At 64.0% G+C, this 23,496-nt stretch overlaps 1 protein-coding gene across 3 annotated transcripts in view; it reads left to right on the top strand.

Annotated features, from left to right (window-relative positions):
• The first annotated feature begins 1,313 nt into the window (after positions 1–1,313).
• PAXIP1 (PAX interacting protein 1) overlaps positions 1,314–23,496 on the top strand; it is a 28,583-nt gene continuing 6,400 nt past the window's right edge. For 2 of the 3 annotated variants that reach the window (XM_090287725.1, XM_090287724.1), the window contains exons 1-13: positions 1,314–1,500; positions 3,201–3,335; positions 5,847–5,890; positions 6,067–6,130; positions 12,428–12,541; positions 14,066–14,662; positions 18,069–18,164; positions 18,785–18,922; positions 19,180–19,301; positions 19,633–19,817; positions 20,448–20,491; positions 21,766–21,839; positions 22,975–23,077. In XM_090287725.1, the coding sequence (XP_090143851.1) occupies positions 1,420–1,500; positions 3,201–3,335; positions 5,847–5,890; positions 6,067–6,130; positions 12,428–12,541; positions 14,066–14,662; positions 18,069–18,164; positions 18,785–18,922; positions 19,180–19,301; positions 19,633–19,817; positions 20,448–20,491; positions 21,766–21,839; positions 22,975–23,077 (1,797 nt within the window). In that variant the 5' untranslated portion in view covers positions 1,314–1,419. Of the gene's footprint in view, positions 1,501–3,200; positions 3,336–5,846; positions 5,891–6,066; positions 6,131–12,427; positions 12,542–14,065; positions 14,663–15,777; positions 16,217–16,628; positions 16,724–18,068; positions 18,165–18,784; positions 18,923–19,179; positions 19,302–19,632; positions 19,818–20,447; positions 20,492–21,765; positions 21,840–22,974; positions 23,078–23,496 lie in introns of all 3 variants that reach the window. The other variant, XM_090287726.1, reaches the window with a different exon arrangement.

Raw genomic sequence — 23,496 nt, 5'->3', positions numbered from 1 at the left:
ACGTACAAGCAGCCTTCTGCTCGGCAGGTACAGCAGCTCTCGGGGAAGACTTAGGGCGCCTGGGGGAGAAGGGGCTCGCACTCGCACCAACGCTCGGCGCTGTCGGGGCCCGTGTCCCCCGTCCTCGCAGCTCCAAGCGCCGGGCAGACGGGATGACGTCAGAGCGGCAACACGGCAACGAGGCGCGGGAGGGGCGACGTCAGAGCCGGACCACGCAATAATGCGTAGGGGATGACGTCAGAGCGGCAACACTGCAACAAGGCGCGGGAGGGATGACATCAGAGCGGGAACACGCAATGATGCGCAGGGGGATGACGTCAGAGCGGCAACACTGCAACGAGGCGCGGGAGGGATGACGTCAGAGCGCGAACACGCAATGATGCGCAGGGGGATGACGTCAGAGCGGGAACACGGCAACGAGGCGCGGGAGGTACGACGTCAGAACCAAGGACGGGATGACGTCGGAGCGGGAACACGTCACAGCCGTGAGGACGGGATGACATCGGAGCCGGAACACGCCAACGACGTGCGGGAGGGATGGCGTCAGAACTGAAGACGAGATGATGCCGAGCGGGACACGTCACGGCCGTGCAGGAAAGTGACATCAGAACGGGACTACGTCACGGCCATTCGGAAAAGTGACGTCAGGACGGGAACAGGTCACCTCCGTACCTGTCAGGGGCTCTGCAGGGAGACGAGCGGGGATCCCGCCCACAGCCCGGGCCCAGCAGGACTCGGGGTCAGGGCGGCGGAGGGACGCCCACCAGCCCGGCCAGAGAGGCGGGGCACCTTGGTCAGCCCGTGGCGCTCGGACCCCGACTCGCCCCCATGAGCCGCCCTCACCGGGCCTTCCGCGGCCGCAGGGGTGGAATGTTACCTCGGGTCCGGTCGGGCCGCAGCCGGCGCCATGCCGCCCCTCGGTGTCCCGGACCCGGCGCCCCGGCCGCCGGCGCCCCGCCCACTTCGCCGCGCGCAGGCGCCGTCAGGGCGGCCGCGCGTGCTGCCGGGAGGGGCTTCGCGTTCCCCGTTCCCCGGGACCGGCCCACTGCGGCCGCTCGGGGGGGGCGCGCGTGTCCCCGCGGCCCCGGCGCCCCCTCGTAAGCGAGCGGCGGCTCCTGGGCGCCTGCCCCCGGCGTGGGCTGCGCGGAGGCCGTGTCCCCGGGCCCGCGGGCCGCAGCGGAGGCGCCGGGCGGCGTCGGCTGCCCGCCCGCCCCTCGGCGCTCCCCCTGGCGGCCCGCGGATGGTGCGTCCCGCAGGGCGCGCGCGGCTCCCGCGCTCCGGCCGCTCGGCGCGGGCGGGGGCGCGGAGGGCGGGGGAAGCGGGCCCGACTCGCAGCACCGGGCTGGGGCCGCGCGGTTGGGGATCGGGCCCCGCGGGCCGGGGCGGGAGCCGTCGCGGAGCTTTCCGGCCGCCGTGACCATGGCGGACAAGGCGCCCCAAGTTCCCGAGGACATGTTCAGGGAGGTCAAGTACTACGTGGTGGGCGACATCGACCCGCAGGTACCGCGCCGCCCCCGCCGCCGCGTCCCCGGCCCGGCTCCGCTCCCACCGCGGGCGCGCGCCCGGGCGCAGAAAGTCGGGTTCGCGCCACCGGGTGCCTGCCGGCCTGGCCGCGCGGACGCAGGGCCGCCCGGCGCGGGGCAGACCGGGGGCCGGGGCCGGGGAGAGGGAGGGGACCCAGGGAGGGGGCACGTGGGGGTCCTGCGAGACGCTCGGGTGTGCCCGGACCCGAGAGGAGGAGGGACCACGTGGGTGGAGGTCAGCGCCCGAGTTCCTCTTGCTCGGGCCTAATGTCGCCGGCGTCCCGCCCCGTCCCTTGGCCGTAGTAAGCCTCCCGCCCCCCCGACCTCGCGGCCTCGCTGGAACCGCACTTGCCGCTTCTTTCCGGGGCGGGATTGGGGCTGGGGCGCACCTCCCCGCGGCCCCCCGCGCGCTGTCTGAGCTCCGGGAGCGCCAGTTCCGCGCGCCGCGGGGGTGTGGGCCGGCCCGGCTGTCATCCGCGCGCACCCGGGAAGCGCTCCGCTCCCCACCGGCGGGCCCGGACGCCCCATGCCCCTCCGTGGGGGGCTTGCACAGTAAATGCGGAGCGCCCCTCTCGGCATCTGAAACTTTGTCGTGCCGGCTCCGCCGGAGCTTTGGGGCTTTTCCTACGTTCTTTCTGGGCGACCCGTGAGTGCAAAGGCCAGACTCTCCCTCCTCTGCTGCCGTGGGCGCGACTCTTAGCTGAGTAACTTCCCGGGTTCATCCTCCGACGGTCCCTTCCTTAAAGTGTGTCTGTGCGGCCACGCTGCCTGGGCGGCGGAGCGGAGCCGGAGGAGGGCCACTGGGGGTCAGCAGGTGCGCTGAGCGATTAGAGGCCTGTGCCTGGTGCTTCCGTGCCAGACTCCCCGGGCGGGCCCCTGGCGGGCCCCCGCTGTACCTTTAGGGTGCAGGGGCTTCTAACTTCGCATTTAGACGTGACGGGGTTCTGAACGTTCCTCGCATTTTCCAGGACAGACACTGTCCCGTTCTTTCCACCGTCCCGCGCCTCCCTCCCCTCCCCCATCTCCCTGGAGGACCCGGTTCTTCCAAGGGACTGGCACCCAGTGCTACTTACAGGCTGGGACGAACTGACATTGAACCCCATTCGCTCAAGTGTAAATCAGGTCTAAGTGCTTCAAAGTGTCCTTCTCAGACCGGTGGGACCTGCAGCAGTTTTCTCAAAAGTTTCGATTCTCTGAATCGGTAAATCCGGACTCAGAGAGTTGACGCGTTGAATGTCTTGAGCATGGCAGGCATTGCCCCAGGGCCAGATGGAGTGGAAAGACGGGTCTCCTGGGTGGCAGTGGGCAGAGCCGGTCACTCCCCTGAGGGCACCGTAGTGGGGTGCTCGGGGCTGGGGGTACGTGGGGATACGGCTCAAAGCTTTCAGGGTGGGTGTCCTGGTGGGTCCTGAGATGTGCAGAAGGAAGAAGGAGGGAAAGCTGACTGCCTTCAGGTGCACGTGTACTGTGAGTAGCCTCTCGACTCACTTGGTCATTGAACCGAGAGTTGCTGCTCTTTATTGTCCCCAAATGTCACATTGACTGTGACTCAGAGTAAAAGGCGCGCTTGGGGGACATGGTGTGTTTTTAGTTCAGACTTTCATTGTTCATAATAACTTGCCTAAACTGAGAATGAAATGCAGTATTTCTCATTTTACCTTGTGTGTTTTTTTGAAGGTTATTCAGCTCCTAAAAGCAGGGAAGGCTAAGGAAGTGTCTTACAATGCCCTGGCCTCCCACATAATTTCGGAAGACGGGGACAATCCGGAGGTCGGAGAGGCTCGGGAAGTCTTTGATCTCCCTGTTGTGAAGGTTGGTAGCAAATCGAACTAATTCCGTGCGTTTCCCCACATATCTCGACAGCAGCGCGTTGAAGTTAGACTGTAATTTGGCAGCGTTTGCTGACCATGCGGATTGAAGGTGCTGCGGGGGGGCTAGAGCCCTTCACGCTTCAGTGACGGTCTCCGCAACGTCAGGTTCAGTCCCTGCTGCGAGGTCTCTGCATGATGCGCACCTGCTGGGTGACACCCCGTTTTTCAGCGCTGGGACGTCGCTCAGCCTGGGAGCGGTCTGTCCGGGGATGTGGGGGCGTCGTGGGGATCCCTGGGGCCCTGGCGAGTTCTCGTGAGGCAGCGCTGGATTTCCGAAGCCGGCGAGGGCCTGTCAGGAGGCAGTGCCGGGAGCAGGTCCCCTGCACCCTTCTGCAGCGTGGGGCCCTGACTTGCAGCACTTTGGAGGGTCCTGGCCCCCAAGGGTCCCAGTGACCACCTGTAATGCTGTCCGCCTGGTGGCCGTAGGTGCCCCCATCAACTTGACCTGGGGCGGCTTATTCTAGAAAGCGGGGCCGCGGCTGGCGGGGGGCGGTTCATGTGTTCGTTGGTCGGTCGCTGTCCTTCTGTGGCAAGTAGTCGGGCTGACCAATGCTGAGGGCACGATTTTAGGTTTTAATGTTGCGCTTTTGACACTTCAGTCTTTTTCGGGTCCTCTGTGTTATATATTGGATTTGAAAACGTTCTGTCTTACTGACACGTTTTTCCTTTTTTCTCGCTGTTAAACGCTTTGCCTTAAAAGTCATTAGTGTGAGCGTGGCCGTGGTTCACTGGCAGCGGAGGGGGTTCAGGGGGGTCGGGCTGGGTCGGGCAGGAGGGCAGGGAGGCTGCCCCACGGCTGTGGGGGCTGAGCCCGCCCGTGTCCAGCTCTGTGACGCTGCCTTGGTGTCTGAAAACAAACCGTGAAGCTGTTTCAGGAGAAGGTTCTCGAACCCGACTGTCACGGGGCGGCTGCCTACGTGAGGGTGACGGTGCACTGAGGGGTCCTGCTGCCGCCCTGCGCTGCAGGCTGGGCGCCTCCCGAGACCCTGCGTGTGCCCCTGGCTTGCTTCCGTGGGCCGCTGCTGCCGGGACGGCACTCCAGTCCCTCTCCGTCGGCCTGTCGTCCCATCAGCGTGGGGGCACGTGTGCGTGTGTCACGGGGCGGCTGGACACAGACCCCTCGAGCAGGGCCCTGTGACCTGCGGCCCCAAGCCCACTTCTACAGCGGGCGCTTTGTATGTGTCAGAGGTAAGGACCCCGGGCTGTGACGTGTGTGTGCCTGCACACGACTTCACGTGTGAGCGTGCCCGTCAGCGTGGAGGTGACGCGAGGGTCCTTTCCAGAGCGCCGCCTGCCTCCGGGGCCCCCCTGCAGCCCCAGAACTCGCTCTTCATAGCTGCCCTCCCGCCGTCCACCATCGCCCCCAAAACCTGGCACACGGCATCACCCGCCCTGGCCACGACCCCTCGGGGCACCGTCGGGGGGACCCCTGGAGCCCTGGCTCCTGCAAGGCCTGGTGCTGGGCTGCGCGCCCCGGGCCTCCGCGGCCTTGGGTGCTGGTGCTGAGAGAGCCCGGCCCGTGTTGGGGGGCCCTGGGCAGGGGTCCGCCCGCATGCCCGCCGCGGTCTGGGTCGGCTGCACGCTCGTTGCTCCCCACCCGGCGTCGGCGCAGTGTGGGCCGGAGCTGCCAGGTCCTCCCGGAGTAGCCGTCCCCCCGGCGCCCGTCTGTGTTTCGTGGGTGTTGGATGCTCCCACGCCGTGTGCAGGAGCTGAGCTGGGGCTGAGCAGTGGGGTGCTTGGGTGGCACCTGACACAAGGACGGGGGCCCCTGTTCCCTGAGGCCGGGGCGGAGGTGGAGTGGAGGTCGGCAGCCAGGAGCCCGGCCGCGTGAGAGCAAAGGCCGCGCTCTGTCCTTGTCCCCGCACCCCGCCCCCCGCACCCCCGCTGCAGGCAGGTCCCAGCCAGCGCCTGGCCCGCGGGCTGATGCGCACGTGGGTCTCAGCCCACTGCGTGCGCGGCCCAGGAGTTATGGAGTAGTTCCCTGACCCAGAACTGTCAGTAAGACGACTCGTGTGAGCTTTGGGGCTCGTAGAAAAGTAACGTTTGTGGTTTGCTGTTGTGGCATCAGCTTGGCGTCACTGAAGAAAGCCCTCAGGGGCAGAGTTCAGACCCGATCTGGGTCAGGGTCAGGAAGACCCCGGAGGGGCTGGTGCACGTGGGATGGGGGGGCGGCCGGGCAGGGGCGGCCACCGGGCCCGTTCCTCAGGCGGAGCACTGAGTTCCTGCCGGCCGAGGCCCGGGCGGCGACGTGGGCGTGAGCCTGGAGTTAAGTGTTACCCGGGGTTTGGGGTCTCCTCTGGGCGCTAACAGGCGTCTCGGGCCTGGCGTTTCGGGGTGCGTGGCGGCCAGTGACAGCCGAGCCTTTGGGCCCCAGGAGCCACGCTAGTGCAGAACGTCGCTGTGATCGCGGGCGGCAGACACCCCCTGACCTGAGCCCCGTTTTCTCTTGCAGCCTTCCTGGGTGACCCTGTCCGTGCAGTGCGGAGCCCTCCTGCCGTATCCTTTTCGGGCAAGGGGGAGGGAAGGAGAACTGAAGACTGAAGTGATGTGGGCTGAACGTGGGTTCTGTGGGGCACCCTGCTCTCTGGTCCCCGAGTGGGTGGGGGCGTGTCAGCGGGGCGACGCAGCTGCACCGATCTGCCGTGTGCGCCTCTTTAACGCCTGCGCTGCAGAGTGAACGGCTTTTCCCCGGAGTCCTGCCAGATCTTTTTTGGGATCACCGCCTGCCTGTCTCAGGTAAGCGTGCTCACAGTCGCGCTCGCGTGACCGCGGGGGGTCGGCTGTGGGGCCCGCGGTGACCCCGCTTCGGAGAAGCCGTTTGCCACACTGCGTGTTCAGGGCGACCCCGGGACACACACCATTGTTTGCATGTGTGTGCGTGGTTTTAATGGGCGAAAACGGTCTTTCTCATGTTAAGAGTTGCCAAGATCTAAAACTTGGAAGTGGAAACACAGTAAACGTGAAATTATAAGGTGGCAAGGAAGGTTCAGTCAGAAATAAAATATTTCCTTAAGAAGTAAAGGTCTTACGCAGCTCGAGGAAGAGAATTACGGCCTCGGTCGGTAAAACAGAAAATGTATTCACCGCTTTTTATGAGGAGGGGTCACAAACAATGACTGTAACGTAGGCACGTCATCATCAGATGGAAACATGTCACAAGCGCTGATGGGACGCGTCCGTGTGGCGGCCCCTGGGCCTCCCCCGGCGCCTCGGGCCGGCAGCCTGCAGCCCCCCCTGCCCCCTGCAGTTCTCTGCGGTCAGAGCTTGCCCAAGGGGGCAGGAGGCAGGCTGAGGGGGGCACAGAGGTGCTCCGGGCGCGTTACTTCTTGGGGGGTCAAGGTAGAGACGCCCGCTGTGTGGACACGGGCTGGAAACCTGTTCTGTGCGTTTACACTGCCATCTGGCTGTGTCACCTCTGAATTACGCCTCACGTGTGCGTGTCAAGACCTGGGAAGTGTTTACGTGCGAACCAGAAAGCGGGGTGTAACGTGGGCACGCACAGGATCACGTCATATAAAACACAGAACTACCCAAAAGGGGAAACCAGATGTTAGCAGGGGTTAACTCTGGGCAATGAGAGGAGGGGGTATTTAATATAGTTTGCTATTTTCCGCACTCTACCCCCCGCTAGAAAAGCCCTCACGCTATAAAAGATGACTGTAAAAGATCAGGTTGGTGTTATTCAGACTTTTTTTTTTTTTTGTCTTTTAATTGTTTATTTGTTTGTTTTACTTATTTTTAGAGAGAGGGGAAAGGAGAAAGAGAGGGAGAGAAACATCACTGTGTGGTTGCCTCTCACTCACGCCCCCAACTGGGGACCTGACGTGTAACCTACTCATGTGCCCTGACTGGGAATCGAACCAGCAACACAGACTTTTCTTAAAATTCCGTGGAGCGCTCCGTTTGCGCTTAGCGGTCACTGGAGGCGGGTCACAGTGCTGGCCTCCCAGTCCCGGCCCCGTTCTGTGCCTCGGTGCCCTTCCGATGACATGTGTGAGGGAGTCTTCAGACCCCTCTCCGAGGAAGCCGTGAGAAGGGGCACGTCAAGGGTAGTAGGTGTCGACTGTAGTCTTGCTTTTTTTAAAAAGGCCTTTCTGATAGCTGCTGGCACGCATTTTGAAACGGGCCGCTGTCGGCTGCAGCCCCCTTGCGTGCCCGTGGTCCCGGCCGCGGGGACGGCTTTCTCCCTGTCTGAGCGATGGGGACGCTTCGCTGTGGGGACTGTGTTCTCTTTGCGTCCCTTGTAAATTCTGGAAGTCCTTTAAGGTTAGGAAAGCCTCTCCTTTTGTTTCTGCTCCATCACCTTCGTGGAGATCCTTGGAAAACGGGCCTTTTTCTCTAAAGAACAGGAATTTTGTTGGCATTTGTATTTCTCGGTGGCTTCTGTGCGTGCTGTGTGTGTTTACTTGGTGATCTTTCAGGCTGGCCAAGGTGAAAGCTTTGATGCTGTTTGCAGAGGTCGCGGAGTTTTTTATTGTTTTCCTTGTACTGCTCTGCGTGGTCCAAGCTTGCAGGTGACAGCAGGCGGTTTAAACATGAGCACGTTGTGCGTAAACCCAGTGTGCTCGGGCTGGAACGGGGGCCTCACGCTCAGTTAATTTGTGTTGATTGGGTTTCTGGGTTCAGAGCTTCAGAGCCCAGTATCTGAGGGTTCGAACTGAGAGAGAGAGGAAGAGGAAGAGGACCAGGCAGGCGGCGCGGGGCCGTGGCGGTCAGCAGCGCTGCCTTGGGGACGTAGATAAGCAGAGCAAGAGTTCGTGGAAGGTTAACTGCTGGTCGAACGCCAGAGAGCACTTGCAGGCTTAGGAGAAGAAGCCGACAGTTACGTGGAACCACGTCACGTGCAGGCAGTCAGTCGTCACCCAGGGCGCGTGCCTGCGGGGTGGCGTGTGCAGACACCTGTCCTGGCGGGGGGCGGGGGTGCCTGCGGGCCGCTGGGGGGGCTCAGGCGGGCCCTCTGGGTGCGGGCGGGGGCCGCGGCCTGCGTCTGGCTGTGGACTGGACAGAGGAGTCAGCGGGGCCCCTTTCCTGGTGATGCCTTTGATGCCTCGTTTTGGGTTACAGGTGTTTGCTAGAGTAGGTGGAACACAGGAGAAGAAACCAGTGAAACCCCTGCGATCTTGGGGACCCTGGTCTGGGACGGAGGCTGATGGGGGACAGGGACAGGAGTCGAGGGCGGGGCGGTTTGGATTCAGCTCCGCCCGGCGGGGGCGAAGGAGCAGCTCAGGCCCCAGAGCAGGCGGGAGGCGCAGGTGTGGGTGTCCCGGGCGCTGGGTGCAGGGAGCGGGTGGTCTTCTGTCCGGGGAGGGGCTCTGGTCAGCGGCTGCGTCATTGCTGGGGGTGGTGAGGGCCGCTGTCCACGTGAAGACATGGAGGCAGGGCTGGGTGTCCCTGTCCCCGCGGAGGGGAGTCGAGGGGGCCTTGACCAGAGCCAGAAGCACAGGAGGCCTTGCAGGGGCGCAGAGGGCGTTCCGGACCCAAGCCGAGCCGGACGGGCGGCCTTGCTTTTATTGCTGGGGAACGGCAGCGCCCCAGGTCAAGGGCAGGAGCCTTTGTGTGTGGCAGATGGCTGTCCGTCACCCAGGACACGGATGGCAGACCGTGACACAGGCCTGTCGATGGGCTGGTGGCCGTTGTCCAGGCTTGGCGTCTAAGTCCATCTCGGGTTCTGAGCTGAGAAGATGAAGGTGTTGTCCCAGGGTGGGGGGTGGAGGTCCTGGGGAGAAAGTGGTGGGGGCCCAGGGAGAGCGTAGCTGCCCGTGTTCTCCCAGTTGCTCGCGGCCACTGCTCACGGTCACCGCTTGCGTGAGGTGGTCCGGCTGCTGTGGGCATGGAGGGGGGAGGCTCGTCCTGGGGAGTGGCTGGTACGTGATGGCCAGCAAGGTGACTGGGAGTACCTCGGATGGGAGCTCATATCCTTTGAGCAGATGCGCTCGGTAATAACCAGAATCCAGAATCAGGATGACCTGTGAGGGTTTCTTCCCGGACCCCCCAGGTCGTCACTTAGGCGACTGAAATTCCTGGAGGAGTGTGCGGTCGGGGTGAATAACGGGAGCCCCGTGTCTGAGTTCAGAAGGAGGCACAGCAGGGTGGGGAAGGCCTCACCTGCCGGGCGTCCTGTGGAGAAACCCTGGTTAGCAGAGTCCATGGGGACAGTTCGTGGTCTAAAAGTTAACTCAGTGTGAGGCTCTGTGAACGCACGCGTGCAGCGGGCAGGGAAGGGGCTTGGCCGGGCAGACCCCCGACGAGGGCGTGGTTTGCGACAGGGACGTCCCTCAGGGAGGGGTGCAGACCTGGGAACCCACAGCACTTGGGAGCACGCATGAAGGTCAAGCGGGGACAGGTGTGGGAGTGGCCCCGGGAGTGCGGAGGGGACCCTGCTATCTGCCCTGGTGGAGCCTGGGGCGCCCGCGTGCCCGCACACCAGGCGGGACTCAGCCTTGGCGAAAGGACCGTGCTGGGCGGCTCTCGGGGACCTTCTGTCTCTCTGGGCAGGGCTCTGATACCGCCAGAGCCGCCTGGGGCGGGGGTGTGAGTGTGGAAGCCAGCAGCTGACACCCCTCCATTCCGTGTCCACCAACAACTCTTCCTTGCCTGCCTGGCCGGGGCGGGGCCGGACGCCAGAGCCTCAGGACGCACTCGGCCCGTGGCTCGAGCCTTTGCTGGGAGGGACTGAAGTCGGGATCAGCGCTGAGCCGGAGGAAGCAGGGAGCGTCCTCGCGGTGCGAGGCCCGGGCTCGCAGGGGAAGGGCGCCCCGCGCTGCAGCTGTGATGGGTGGCCCGCCAGTGCCAGGGGCGGCGGCAGCGCGCGGGGTGGGTCCGGCGTGGGGACAGCGGGGCCGGGTGCGGCGGGTCCCTTGGGTCCAGGGGCCGGTGGGAGGGCTGCCGAGGGAGAGGCCGGCCGCAGCCAGACCCGGCCGGCAGGGCCCCGGGCACCAAGGTGAAGTTCTGGGGTTTTAGCCTCAAGGCGCCGAGGAGACATCAGGCCTTGTTCTGGAGGTGAGAGGAGTTTAGAAAGGTTGCCTTAAAAACAAGAAAAGCACTGCTCCCCAGTTACAGAATGCAAAAGATACAGAAAAGTGTGCAAAAATGAAAATAGAAGTGTCCCCATAACGCGGTCACCACTGGGTAACTGGTGTTAGCGTGTCGGTGAGGGAAGAGCGTTCGGAGTTGTTGATGGCGCCGATACAGGTGGATTAAACGAGCTGGCCGGGACGCTGGGAGTCCCGGAAGCCCAGCCCTGCGGAGGGAGCGCCGGGCTCACTCCGGTCGGCCCGGTGACGCGGCTGCCTTCCGGAGGCCCTGTGTCCGGCCCGGGTCTCCCTCCCCCGCCGGCTGTTCCTGCCACCGCCGGTCGCTGCCCCTGCTGAGACCCTCGCCTGGGGCGCCCGTGGGGGCCAGTTTGGAGCGACGTCATTGCCATCATTAAAACAGAAGCCACGCTTCACGGGCGTGGCCTTGCCTTGGTCACAGCGGCCCGTCTAGATCACGGTTTTAATTCCGTTTGAATAGATTGTGATGGACCTTTGGCGTCGCCTGTGTTATCGCAGAACTAATCTGACGCTCCAGGACGCTGCGGGACATGCGCGTGCTCGGGAAGCCTCTAATAAAAACAATCGTTTGATCTGGTTTTCCGAGATGCGACACTGACTTCCTAAATTAAAGAGATAAGAAATGATGATCCTTAAAGAGGATTTTAGAAAATTAACGTGTTCTCGTTTGTATTCACGGAGCAGCGTGGAGTGAGAAATGATTTCCAGTCATTTGTAAAACGGTGAGAGCAGACAGCGCTGGGTGGTCGGCCAGCCGAGTATGGCCATCGGAAGGAACAGCGATGCCGTTCCCGCCGCCCAAAAAGCGGACGAGAGACACACTTTGAAATTCTTCTCTAAGAAGATTTTTACTTATTTATTTTAGAGAGAAGGGAAGGAAGGAAGAAAGAGGGAAAAAACCATCAGTATGCAAGAGATACTTCCGTCAGGTGCCCCTCACACGCCCCCAACTGGGGGCCCGGCCCACAGCCCAGGCCTGTGTCCTGCCCGGGAACTGAACCGGTCGGTGACCCCTTGGTTCGCGGGCCGGTGCTCAGTCCACTGAGGCACACCGGCCAGGGAGGGGATTCTTAATCACAATCCTCAGTTTCTAATAAGTTACCCAGGAAAGAATGGACTTGGGTCAATGATATTTTAGAATGAACTTGGACACTTCTATCTTCCTCAAATGTTTGTCTCCCAGATGCTCACGTGTTCTGTTTTAGGGCTGTTTTGGCCGGGATGCCCCGAGAAAAGCAGGGTGCAACAGTGGGCAGGCCCGGGCGGAGACAGACCTGCTGTGAGCTCGTGTGCATCCGCTTCCTGGTCTGTGAAGCGGGGTCACCGCCTGCCCCCCACGGTGGTGAGGGTGAGGGGCAGCACACGGGGCGGCGCGTGGGGCCGTGCGGAAGCGTGTTCACAGCACGGATGCTGCGCCAGGAGTCCCTTCCTCACTGCTCGCCTTGTTTCTGTGTTTGTGCTGAATACGGTCTGCGTTCTTCCCTGGGCTTCTAGACCCCCGTGTTTTTATCTTTGTGTTTTATCTGTTTCATCGCTAGCACGGCCTTGTCACCCACTGGGGACCGAGGAGCTGCTCGAACAGGACCTGGGTGCTGCTCTTGCACTGAAACTTCGTTAAATCACGCGGCCGGGAAAGGGGATGTGGGGTCGTTCTTCCTGGATTTTTCCGCTCGTTTCTGTCGCAGACCCGTCCCCCGCCCAGTGTGCCGAGTGTGGGCGCAGTCTTTTTTTTTTTTTCATCCATTTGGTGACAAATCACGAAAAGTGCTGCCTGCCAAACCCTGATAGGAGTAAAGCTCTTTATCATCACAAGCAATTAGTTAAAAACGTGTCTGGTTTTGCCTCAAATACACCCTGGGGTTAATTTCATTTGCTGAGGGAGGGAAGCAGATAAGGCGGAACTGCTAAACTTCATCGTGCGTCTCCGCAGTGAGTAAGCAGACCGCCCGGTGTGACGCAGGCCTGTTTCTGACTTTGCCAGGTGTCCCCTGAGGACAGAAGCGCGCTGTGGGCCCTGCTGACCTTCCACGGGGGCGCCTGCCAGCTCAGCCTCAACAGGACGTGCACGCACCTCGTGGTTCCGGAGCCCAAGGGGGTGAGCTCCCCGCGCCCCCTTTCCTGTCTCCAGGGCCGCACCCCCCTCCCTCGGGCCCTGGACCCCCTGCGTGAGCGCTGAGCTCCCGCCCACGAAGGGTGTGCGGTGATAAGTTTTATTCTGAGCCAGACGGGCTGCCGTGCGCCGAGAAGTTCGGGTTTGTTTCAGGGAGAACATAGGAAGGTTTTTGAGTCTCTGGAGGTTCTTTTCAAGTCCAGTGAAGCTTACGTCCATTTTCATTTGTGAAAAGACGTATTTTTAGTCCTCTCCACGATTTTTAGAAGGCTGTGTTCTAGGTGTAATTATAAACATGCCTTTAGTGACTTTTCAGGTAATTTCCTTCTTAATCACCTAGAACCCATCAAACCACATTTATCTTGATCAGCCCAGGGCCCTGGGGTCTGCTTCCCCAGGTGGGGTCCCCAGGTCATCAGCGTCCCTCTGCCCCCGTCACTCCCCACACTGGTTAGAAATGCAGACTGTCCCTGGCCTGGCCCGTAAGGCAGTGCCTGGTGCAGACAGGCCAGAACCTGTGCGCCGCCCCGGGGAGTCTGGTGCTCTGACGTCACAGAATCCCCTGCCGTGGGAGCCACACCTGTCCCCGTGAGCGACGGCACGGGGCTGGGAGCCGGGGGTCCTCTGTAGAATATTGACACCTGACGGGCAGCCTCCCTGCAGCCCCGCTCCCTCCGCTGCTCTTGTCGCCGCCCCGCTGAGGAGCCTTGTCGTGCGTGCTCCGTCCGAGCGCCCTGCCACGGGGGCATAGCAGTGGGAGGGTCCCTGTTAGAGTCGGAAGCCAAGGGGGACCCCCAAAACACAGCTGCTTGTGTGCTTTCCCGACACGAAGGTGGATTGGAGCCAGTGAGTCCGGTTGTAACATAGTAAGTCACACAATCCAGGAAGGAACCTTTTCTGTGATAATTGAAGCTGTGAACCTGAAAAAGTATTTCAGTAAAAGCTTGTATTTTGCGTAAAAGTTGAAGAGGCAGCATGCTTCCGTTCAGTAGCAGGGGGTCCGTTCTGCGACGGGGCCGGTTCACGGCTCAGAATACGCCGCCTCCCGCCACGTCCTGCTTTGCCGAGAACTGCTGTCCTCCAGGCATTCAGTAGCTGGGGGGCTGCTGTTGACGGAGCATCGGTGCAAGCGGGCCACGCCGCGCTAGTCCCAAACCTCCCCTTCTCCCTTTGTCCTTGGGTGTTCCTCGCGTCTCCTGCGCTCCCACCCCTGCCCCATGCTCCGGGCGAGGGAGCCCTGGTGTCCTGCGGTTACGCGTGGGGCCACTGACCCTGGGTTAGATGCCAGTCACTCATCTCTTCTGTAAGAGGATGCTCCGTAGGAGTCACGGCTCAGCCCTCGTGTCTGAAACATCATTTATGCAAGTTAATTCTAAACAAAGTGTTCCGAGGAGGTGACGGTCGCAGGCAGGAGGTTGGGTTGGTTCGGGGGGCGCCCTCTGTCCGTGTGGGGGGAGTCCCCGCAGTGGCGCGGCCTGCGGTCTGACACAGGGCTCTGCTCTGTCCTAGGAGAAGTACGAGTGCGCTTTGAGGAGAGCCAGCGTTAAGATCGTCACCCCGGACTGGGTCCTGGATTGCGTGTCCGAGAAAACCAGAAAGGACGAAGCATTCTATCACCCTCGCCTAATTATTTATGAAGATGAGGAAGAGGAGGAGGAGGAGGAGGAGGAGGAGGCAGAGAACGAGGGGCGCGACACCCCGAACGAGGGCAGCACCGACGACAAGTCCAGCCCGGCCAGCTCGCGGGACGCGTCCCCGTTGGGGGACCGGCAGTTCTCGCCAAAGCCCGGCTCCGAGAAGCCGAAGGGGGAGCTGATGTTTGATGACTCCTCAGACTCGTCCCCCGAAAAGCAAGAGAGAAACCTGAACTGGACGCCCGCCGAGGTCCCGCAGGTGGCGGCGGCCAAGCGCAGGCTGCCTTCGGGCAAGGAGCCGGGCCTCATCAACCTGTGTGCCAGCGTGCCGCCGGTGCCCGGGGCCGTGAGCCTGCAGAGCCCCGGCAGGCCCGACGTGGCCGCCGCCTGGAGCCCCGCCGTGCGGACGCTGCGGAACATCACCAACAGCGCGGACGTGCCGCCGCTGGGCCGGCCGTCCAACGTGGCACACGTGAGTCGCCGCGCGCGGTGTTCCGTGCCCGCTCAGGGGTCCAGTCTGTGGTCGGCGGTCACGCACCCCCCCGGCCCCATGCGTGCTTATCACCGCGTCATTGACCGCGGTCCCCGGCTGGAACCCCCTGCCGTGACGGTTCTGTAACCGCCGCCTGGGCTGCTCACCCCTCGTTGTTCCCCTGCCGCTGCCCCACTTCGCGCTGGCGGCCCCGAGTCTGCCCTCCGTCTGGGAGTCTGCTCTGTCCTGTCTGCTTTGTTCTTTCGATTCCACAGGGAAGGGGGTCACAGGGCCTGTCCTCCTCGGTCTGACTTAGCCTGAGTCACTCCTCAGAAACGGGCGTGGGGGGGCCTGAGAATTGGACCCCAGCACCTGCTGCGGTGTCGGTGCCCTGCTGTGCACACGCGCGTCTTTGCGGGGTGAGAGCGTGTGTCTCCTGTGAGAGCGCTTGTGCACCTGAAAGCTCCGAGGATTTCTTTTTGTGGGGGACATTTACCATTTAAACAAGCCTGCTGTTGCTGTCTCTCTGTCCCTTGTTGGCTGCTGGATCCTCAGGGCCAGTATACGGACCTGGTGACCGCAGATGAGAGGAGGTGGCTCTGATGGGCGGCGGCTATCTGGGGAGGCCGCCTCGCTGCTCCCACGGGGCCGGGGTGACGGGCCTCATGTTTGAGTCTCATGGGACTGGTCTTCGTCACCGCTGTGCGGAAGGTGTGGGTGCCAGTGTGGCTGTGGGCAACCTCACTGCCCATGGTCCTGAGCACCCCTAGTTCGGGAAGGGTGGGGGGCGGGGGTGCCGGGCCAGGCGGCCTGGGGAGCAGGACGGGCGCGATGCCTCAGGCTGTGCTCTGAGCGGGCGGCCACGTGGGGTCTGTGTGTGTCAGCCCCAGTCCGGTGGCCGCTGCCGCCTCACTGCCTCAGCTCTGACTCCCGGCTTCTCCAAACTGGCCGCGCTCCGTTGCGTGTTGACCTTGGTGGCGCCTGTTTAATAACCTTGAAGGAGACGCAGCTCGCGACTGACGTAAAAGGACCGGGCAGGAGACCCCGCTGTCCCCGTTGTTACCGTTGGCGCATCGGGGCGCCGCGGCCGACTCTGCCGCGTTTCTGTTCCCCAGATTTTACAGACCCTCGCGGCACCCACCAAACACACAGAGCAGCAGGTGAGCCACGGCCAGCAGGGCCCCGCCGGCGCCATGCTCTTCGGCCAAGTGAAGGCGACCCCGGAGCCGCCCCCGCCGCCGCCGCCGCCCCCCGTCCTGCACCTGCCCGCGCAGCAGATCCAGCAGCTCCTGCAGCCGCCCCCGTTCCCGCAGCAGCCGCCCCCGTTCCCGCAGCAGCCGCCCCCGTTCCCGCAGCCGCGCCCGCAGCAGCTGCAGCCGCTGCAGCAGCAGCTGCACCAGCTGCAGCATCACCAGCTGGCCCAGCTGCAGCGCCTGCACCAGCCCCTGAGCCAGGCGCCGCCGCACCAGGCTGCGCCCCCACCCCCGCTGCCGCAGCCCCCGCAGCCCCCGCAGCCCCCGCAGCCGCTGTTCGGACACGACCCCGCAGTGGAGAGTGAGTAATGGCGGGCTTTCTCCTCCTTCCTCTCGAAAGCCGTGCACGGGCGCGCAAGTGCCCAGAGAGCGTGCGTGGGTGCGTGAGGACTCCCACCAGCACGGGTTACAGAGCGGGGCGGGCGCGCGGGCCCGGGGCGGCAGGCCCGTCTGTGAGCGCGGCGTCCTGTGCTCCTCCGGCTGCCCCAGGGCCTGGCCCAGGGCGTCCGCGCCCGGCGGGGGCTGCGCTGGGTCACGTTCCCCAGACAGGCACCGCGTGCGTTTGCAGCCGCGTCTGCGTGTGCCGGCCCGCCCGGCTGCAGGCTTTCGGAGCGGCTGACTCCCTAAGTTCACACGAACTGGCAAGACGGGTGTTTTCGTTTTTGTGCGCACACATTCATGGGGCTTTACTTTTTCTCCTCGTACGATTCTAGTTCCGGAAGAAGGCTTCCTGCTGGGCTGCGTGTTCGCCATTGCGGACTACCCGGAGCAGATGGCCGATAAACAGCTACTGGGCACCTGGAAAAGGGTGAGGCTTTGGCCCGGAGGGTCTCCGCCCCTTCCCGCCCACCGGGCTGCCGTCCTTGGGCTGCCTCCCCGAGACTCCTGCGCTGTGTGTGGGCGCGTTGTGGGCTTGGCCGTTAGTATTGTCTGTGGTCTCTGGCAGGTGACTCTTCTGGGCTTCAGTTTGCTTAGCGGTCGGGAAAATGCTGGAGTTGATCGCTGCTGGCTGGGGTCTCTCCAGCTCGGGCACGAATTATTTGTATGTGACTGGGGGGTGGGAGGAAGACCGGGTTTTGGGGTACATGGAGTAGGGCTGTCACGGCTCTGTGCCGTAGACCCTTCTGTCTGCAGAGGCCAGGGTTAGGAGTGCCCGCGTCCGGCTTGGAATGGGCAGCGAGTCCGCTAGCTCAGTTGTGGAGCGGCCGTCCGATCGTTTAGTGATTATTCGGCGTGGTGGCCTTTAGAGAAAAGAAAGGAAATGCTTTTCTTGCAATGTCGCAGGTCAGAACTGAGTCAAAAAGTGTTTGAAAATGAGTGGAAATGCGCTGCACACAGACATGTTGAATTTGCTTCCCCTGAGCCTCGTGGTGTGGGGACCCTACTGTGTCCCCCACAGGTGGCAGGGCCCAGGGGAGACTGAGGGAGGGGCCGCAGCTGCGTCCACAGGCAATGAGGAGGGGCCGTGGGGTGTGGGCAGGCACAGCACGGGGTCCCGGGAGGGCCCGAGGGGCCACCAGCCCACTGGGTGAAGAAAAGCCTCCTGGAGGAGGTGGCCCCGGACCTCAGTCTTCAAGGACAAGTCGGAGTTGGGGGCGGAGGTCCCGGAGAGCGAGCTGCGCAGGCGGGGTGGGCCCCACGGGGGAGGGGCGGGGGAAGGCGCGCACCTCTGACGTACAGTGAATTCCTTGTGGGCGCAGCTTCCTTGATGCTGACAGACGCTTGGTGCCATGTACCCACCCCGGCAGGGGCGGAGCAGCCCGCTCACCCCAAACCTGGCCCTGCTCTTAAAAATGCACACTTGGTGTCCACTGACTTCGTTCTGATTTGCTGGTGCCCCGGGAGACCGCCCTTCTGCGGGCATCCATCCGCTGGCCCCGCCGTGCGCAGGATGAGCTCGTTCGGAATGTCTCGGACGGGCAGACCGAGACTCCTGCTCAGCAAGAGCCTCTCCTTCCCCCCGGGAGTCCCGATTACGGGCATGTGGCGTCCTTTTCCTCTCACGGCGCGCGGGAAACGCCCATGGACGTGTGCGATGCGTGTCTTTACGCACTGGGGAGAGGCTGTGGAAACATGCGCGGGGCCCTTTGAAAAGCCACGCGGGTTGGAGCGCAGCTGGCACGCCGCTGACCTGCCGTGGGTCTTGTGCGCAGATCATCCAGGCTCACGGCGGCGCCGTGGACCCCGCGCTGTCCGGCCGCTGCACGCACCTGCTCTGTGAGAGCCAGGTCAGCGCCACCTTCGTGCAGGTGAGTGGTGCGCTGCGCCTTGGCCGCCGCGAAGGGTATTGCCGTGGGCCTTGGGGGACAGGTGACTTGGCGGACACCTGGCTTTTCTGTCTGCGCTGGGAGAGAGGGGGCTTCCGGGATCGTTAGGGTGGGCAGACCCCGCTCCTGAGGGCGTTTGTCTGCAGGGCCCGACGGGCACACACCTCCCTGGGCGCGCCTTCTCATACCTGAAAGGCGCCCTTGCCTGTAGCCGCATCCACGCTCTTAGGCGCGTGGTAGGTAAGTGGGCTCCGGGAAACCCACTTGCCGGCTCGCCGCTCAGCCGCGCACGTAGAAGCCCGTGTGAAGTGTGGTGACGCGCCCTTTCCTGCGTCGGTGCACGCGGACCTCCGGCACCCCTCCTCCTAGGAGGCCACCCGCAGGCTGACGAGGTTCCTGCTTGTGCCCCCATGGCCGGCTCTCAGCCCTGCTCCCTGGGGACAGTCAGCGTGACGCTTAGCGGACCTGCCGCCGTTACCAGCGCGGACCGAGGGTTTGAGCGCACGCGCTCTGGGACGGCTGGCATGGCCGGCCGCACGGCCGCGCACGGTTCTGTGGAGCCTGTGGCTACGCAGCGCAGGCCACCCGTGGTGTGTCCCCAGGCCGTCAGGGAGAGGAAGCGCTGTGTCACCGCGCACTGGCTCAACACTGTCCTCAAGAAGAAGAAGCTGCTGCCCCCACACCGGGCCCTGCACTTCCCGGTGGCATTCCCGCCCGGAGGCAAGCCGTGTTCCCAGCACGTAAGGCAGCGCCGGGCGGCTTTGTGGTCCTGCGGGGGCGGGGCGGGGTTCCTCTGCCGCTGTCTGAGATCCCGAGGAAAACGGGGGGTCCCGCCCTGGGCGCGGCACCGGTACCTTCTCTGCCCAGGTCGTCTCAGACAGCCCCCCCCTGCGGCGCTCGGGGCCACGACCTCGTCCACACGCCCACGCAGAGCAGCCCCGGGGGAGGGGCGGGGCCCTGGGGCGGACGGCGCTCTATCGCAGCCGCTCTCCCTCAGATCATTTCTGTCACGGGCTTTGTCGACGGCGACAGAGACGACCTGAAGCTGATGGCCTACCTGGCGGGCGCCAAGTACACGGGCTACCTGTGCCGCAGCAACACAGTCCTCATCTGTAAAGAGTAAGCGGGGCCAGGGCCCGCCCAGCCGCCGCAGGGTCGCGGGCGTCCCGGGAGCCCCAGACGGAGGTCGGGGGAAGGAAGGACACGGAAGTCCTGTCGTTGGGCCCCAGGAACGAGGTAGACGTAGGACCCGTAGGTGACGCCACGTGACCCAGTGCAGCCTTGGAGCGCCTCCTGCCCACCGGCCGGGGCTCACTCACCCCCCGCTGAGGTGTCCCTGCCGTTTCTGACGTGGGGAAACGTTTGTCCTGGCGTCTGTGGGAAGAGGGACGTACGTGAGCAGGGGCCACGCTGACGTGGTGCCGTCGATGTGTTCTCTCTGCCAAAAAAGACCGACCGGCCTGAAGTACGAGAAGGCCAAAGAGTGGCGGATCCCGTGCGTGAACGCGCAGTGGCTGGCGGACATCCTGCTGGGCCACTTCGAGGCGCTGCGGCAGGTGCAGTTCAGCCGCTACACAGCCTTCCACCTGCCCGAGCCGTTCGCGCCCGCGCCGCACCTGGTGCTCAGCCTGCTGGGTGAGTCGCTCCTGCCGCCGGCCTGGGGCTTCTTCGCAGACGCTGGGGGCGCAAGCCCCTGGAGCACCCCCACTTCGCTCCAGTTGAGTCGGAACCGGCACCCGCTGTGTCGCCAGCGTCCCTGGGTCAGGCGGGCCTGTGCGCGCCGCGTCTGTCTCAGTGCCCGGTTTCACGCGTTCGCCGAGCTGGCCGTGACTCGGACACACGCCGTCAGGCTCTGGGAAGAGGCCCGTGACGCTCCGTGTCCAGCGGCTTTGATCACGGGAGATCCTGCTGTTTCCAGCCCCATCTGCACCTGCGCCTCCCGCTCTGGGCGGCCGGTGCTCCCTGATGTGTCTGAGCGTGGCCCCACGTCCTGGCCCCCGGTGTCGGCCCCCTCTCGTCGTGGGTGGTCTCTCTGAGGCCACACTGGTTCCCAGAGTGGGACGCGGGTGCCGGCTCGCATGCACCGCTGCCGTGCTGTGTCCTCAGCGTGGCCTCGTGCGGGACACGTGGCAGGCGGCTGGCGTGCGCCTCCTGTCCCCAGACGGGGAGGCTCTTCACTCAGTGACAGGCCTTGTGTTCGTCCCCGTGACGCTGTCAGCTGGGCCACCTGGGCACGGTTGTAAAAGTAACGTGTTTCCTCTCCAGATGCGTGGAGGGTCCCGCTGAAGGTGTCCGCGGAGCTGCTGATGGTAGGTCACGGCAGTGGCTTCCTCAGGAGGGCTGCTCCTGGGTCACAGACGTGCCGCGGGGACCTTGGCCGCTGCTCGTCAGAGACTCGGTGTTTGTCAGCATCACCGCGCGTGGCTGGGCCTCCTCCCTTGTCACTAGTGTGCCGCTCCCCGGTCCCGGCTCCTCTGAACGGTGGCACCGGCTGTCACCCTGGGCCTCGGAGGGCGCTGCGAGGGGTCGCCGGACGGGACTGGGGCAGACGGGCGGGCGCCTCTCCATTCCGCTGGGTCCGTGGCCGCGCCGGGCGCAGGGGCTCAGCCCTGGACAGACCCACCGCTCACTCCAAGCGGGGTGGCAGGAGCTGCAGGGCCGGCCCAGGCCGGGGATGTCCCTTTCCCGTGCCCCTGGCGGGGTCCTTGCAATGGCGGAGGTCCCTGAGGCGGGGCCTTGGTGTGGGCTGCCCTTCCCATGCGGGCACCTGGCTCTCGCCATGAAGCGCAGGGCAGGGCGTCACTGATTTTTCTAGCGCCGTTTTCCCCACGTGGCCGTCGTAGTGACCTCGCTGGAGACTCGGCTATGGGTTGCTGCATCCCATGGCACCAAGGTGGCCAGGTCCTGCTGCTCTGGGACAAGTGCCATTTAAAGGCAGCGGCTTGCAGACGGGTTCCCACGTGTCCTGCTATGTGTGTGTGACGGACCCGTGTGTCCTGCCCGTGGCTACGCAATGGTTCGCTGGGTGGCTCAGTTGCACAGCGATGCGTCGGGAACGGAGATTGTGGTTAGGGGCGTCCGTGGGACTCGGGGGTGGTTGGGGCGTCCGTGGGACTCGGGGGTGGTCGTTTCAAAGACTAAAACATGAACAAAGGAAAGGTCTTTGGAAGAAGCCAGTGGCCGAGCTCAGAGGCCGGGTGTGGGGACGGCCCCTCTCCGTCCTTGAGCTCCACTCGGCGGCCGGCAGTGACGCTGCTGCTCTGAGCACCGTGTGCTGTCTGTGCGCCCGCAGAGGGAACCCTTAGGGTGTGATTGCATCGAGTGTGTTTCCTGACCGCGCAGTTCTGAGAGGTCATGGGAGGCCTCCGGACTCGGTGAATGGGGGGGCAGGCGGGGGGCCCCTCGTTTCTTGGGGCGTTGCCTGTGACTCCCAGCTTGCGACGTCCGTGCTGCACTTGGGGGCGGGCCCCGGCTGTGAGGGAGAGCACGTCCTGTCTCAGGGCTGCCGGGCCGACTGGGGGGGTCTCTCAGAGGCCCCTGGTTAGTGGGAGGCCGGCGAGCGTCAGTGACGGTCTCCTTCCAGGGCGTGAGGCTGCCCCCCAAGCTGAAGCAGAACGAAGGGACGACGACGACCCAGCCTTGTTCCAAGAGACCCAGGTACGCGGGGTCCCCTCCCCGGGGGGGGGCTCCCTTCCTGGGGCCCAGGGCTGGGGCGGTGAGGACCTTTCCACCACATCCGCGGTGAGGGGTTCACGAGGCGCTGCCCGCCGCTCACAGCGTCCGTGCGGGGCTGCCCGTTTCCTCGCGGGAGGTGAACGGTGGGTGGGCTGTTTTTCTCTCTTCCCTGCTAAAAGGAACCCCAGCTGAGTCTTTTTCTTCAAGCAGCACCTTACTGGCACCCCAGGATACGGTGGCCCCCAGCCCTGGGTACCCCAGAAAGCACCGGCCTGGGGCGCAGCCGGGGGGCCCACTCAGCCCAGGGTCGGCCGGTGCCCCTCGGTCAGGGGTGCGGCCACCGCTGTCGGCACAGGGAGCGCAGGGCCGGCCGGGGCGGTGTGTCCTCCGTCGTGAGTGGGGAGAGCCATCTCCTGGGCTGCTCTCGGGGACAGTTTCACTGCTCGGCTGGCGTTCGCTGTCACCAGCTTCTTGGTCTTTTCTCTTGCCTGCTGCTCAGCTTCCCCTCCTCCCCTCCCACGGCCACACAGCGTGTGAATCGTTGAGTTTTGTAGCAAAACCATCATTACACGATTGTACTTTTTAAAGACTTGTCACCAAAATGCCACAGGTGAACTAAGATTTGTCTTACGTGGGCTGCCTCAGGGAAGCCTGAGCTGAAAGTGGGGTTTCAAAATGTAAGGAAATGGAAAGGCAGGTCTGACTGTGCGCGTGTGCCTGGGTGACAGCCGGTCTGTGCGGTGGGGGCGGGGCAGGCGGGGACCCTCGCTGTCTCTGCCCCCGAAGGGAGGCTGGCGGGGCCGCAGCAAGCTGGGCGGGCCGGAGTGTGGGCCCCTCCTGAAAGCCGGCTTGTAGAAACTTGCAGTTGGGAGAGGGAGCAGACTCCTGCTAGGCTGCACCATGGGGCAGGGGCCCCTGCCGTGGGTGCCAGGCAGGCCTCACCGGGCGGGTCCCCGTGAACCGGGGCGGAAGGACAAGTAACTCACCGCGTGTCCCTCCCGGAAAGCCGCTCACGCTCAGGCCGGGAGTGCCCGTGAGCCCCGAGTCCCTCGTCTGCTGCGGCTCTCGTGTAGAGTAAGCAGCACAGTCCCCGTGTGTCCGTGTGTTTGTCTTACAGAATCGAGGACATCCCCCCGCCCACTAAGAAGCTGGCGCCGGAGCTGACGCCCTTGGTGCTCTTCACGGGGTTCGAGCCCGCGCAGGTCCAGCAGTACCTCAAGGTGCCCACGCCGCCCCGCCCGGGGCTGCCGCTGCTGCGCGGGGCTCCCGGCTGTGCCCGAGCTGGTGGCCGGGAGCGGTCCTAGCCCCTGTGCCCTGTCACGCCGACACCGGCTCCCTGGGCGGCGGGCGGTGGGCGCAGCGGAGCAGACCGACTGCTGCTTGTGCTGTCGCAGCGGCAACGGTCACGTCCACGCAGACGTCCTGGCCGGCGGGAGCCGTGCGCTCTGCTCCTGCGAAACGTCAGCTGTCCGCTGTGGACCAGCAGCGCAGGGCCGGGGCTTACCGGGTTTTTCGGGGGGTCGGGCCAGAGCGTAAGCTGACCTGTGTCACGTGTTCGTACATTTCACTTGTAAGAAAAAGAAACAGTTGCAGGTGCTGCTGTTACAGATTGAGCGTAATTTCATTTTTTTATCTTTAG

Source organism: Furipterus horrens, unplaced genomic scaffold (assembly GCF_987537825.1).
Source record: "Furipterus horrens unplaced genomic scaffold, mFurHor1.1.pri manual_scaffold_9, whole genome shotgun sequence".
In the NCBI taxonomy this organism is placed as follows: Eukaryota; Metazoa; Chordata; class Mammalia; order Chiroptera; family Furipteridae; genus Furipterus; species Furipterus horrens.
Note: the sequence above shows the minus strand (reverse complement) of the source record. Positions and strands in the feature narration are given on the sequence as shown.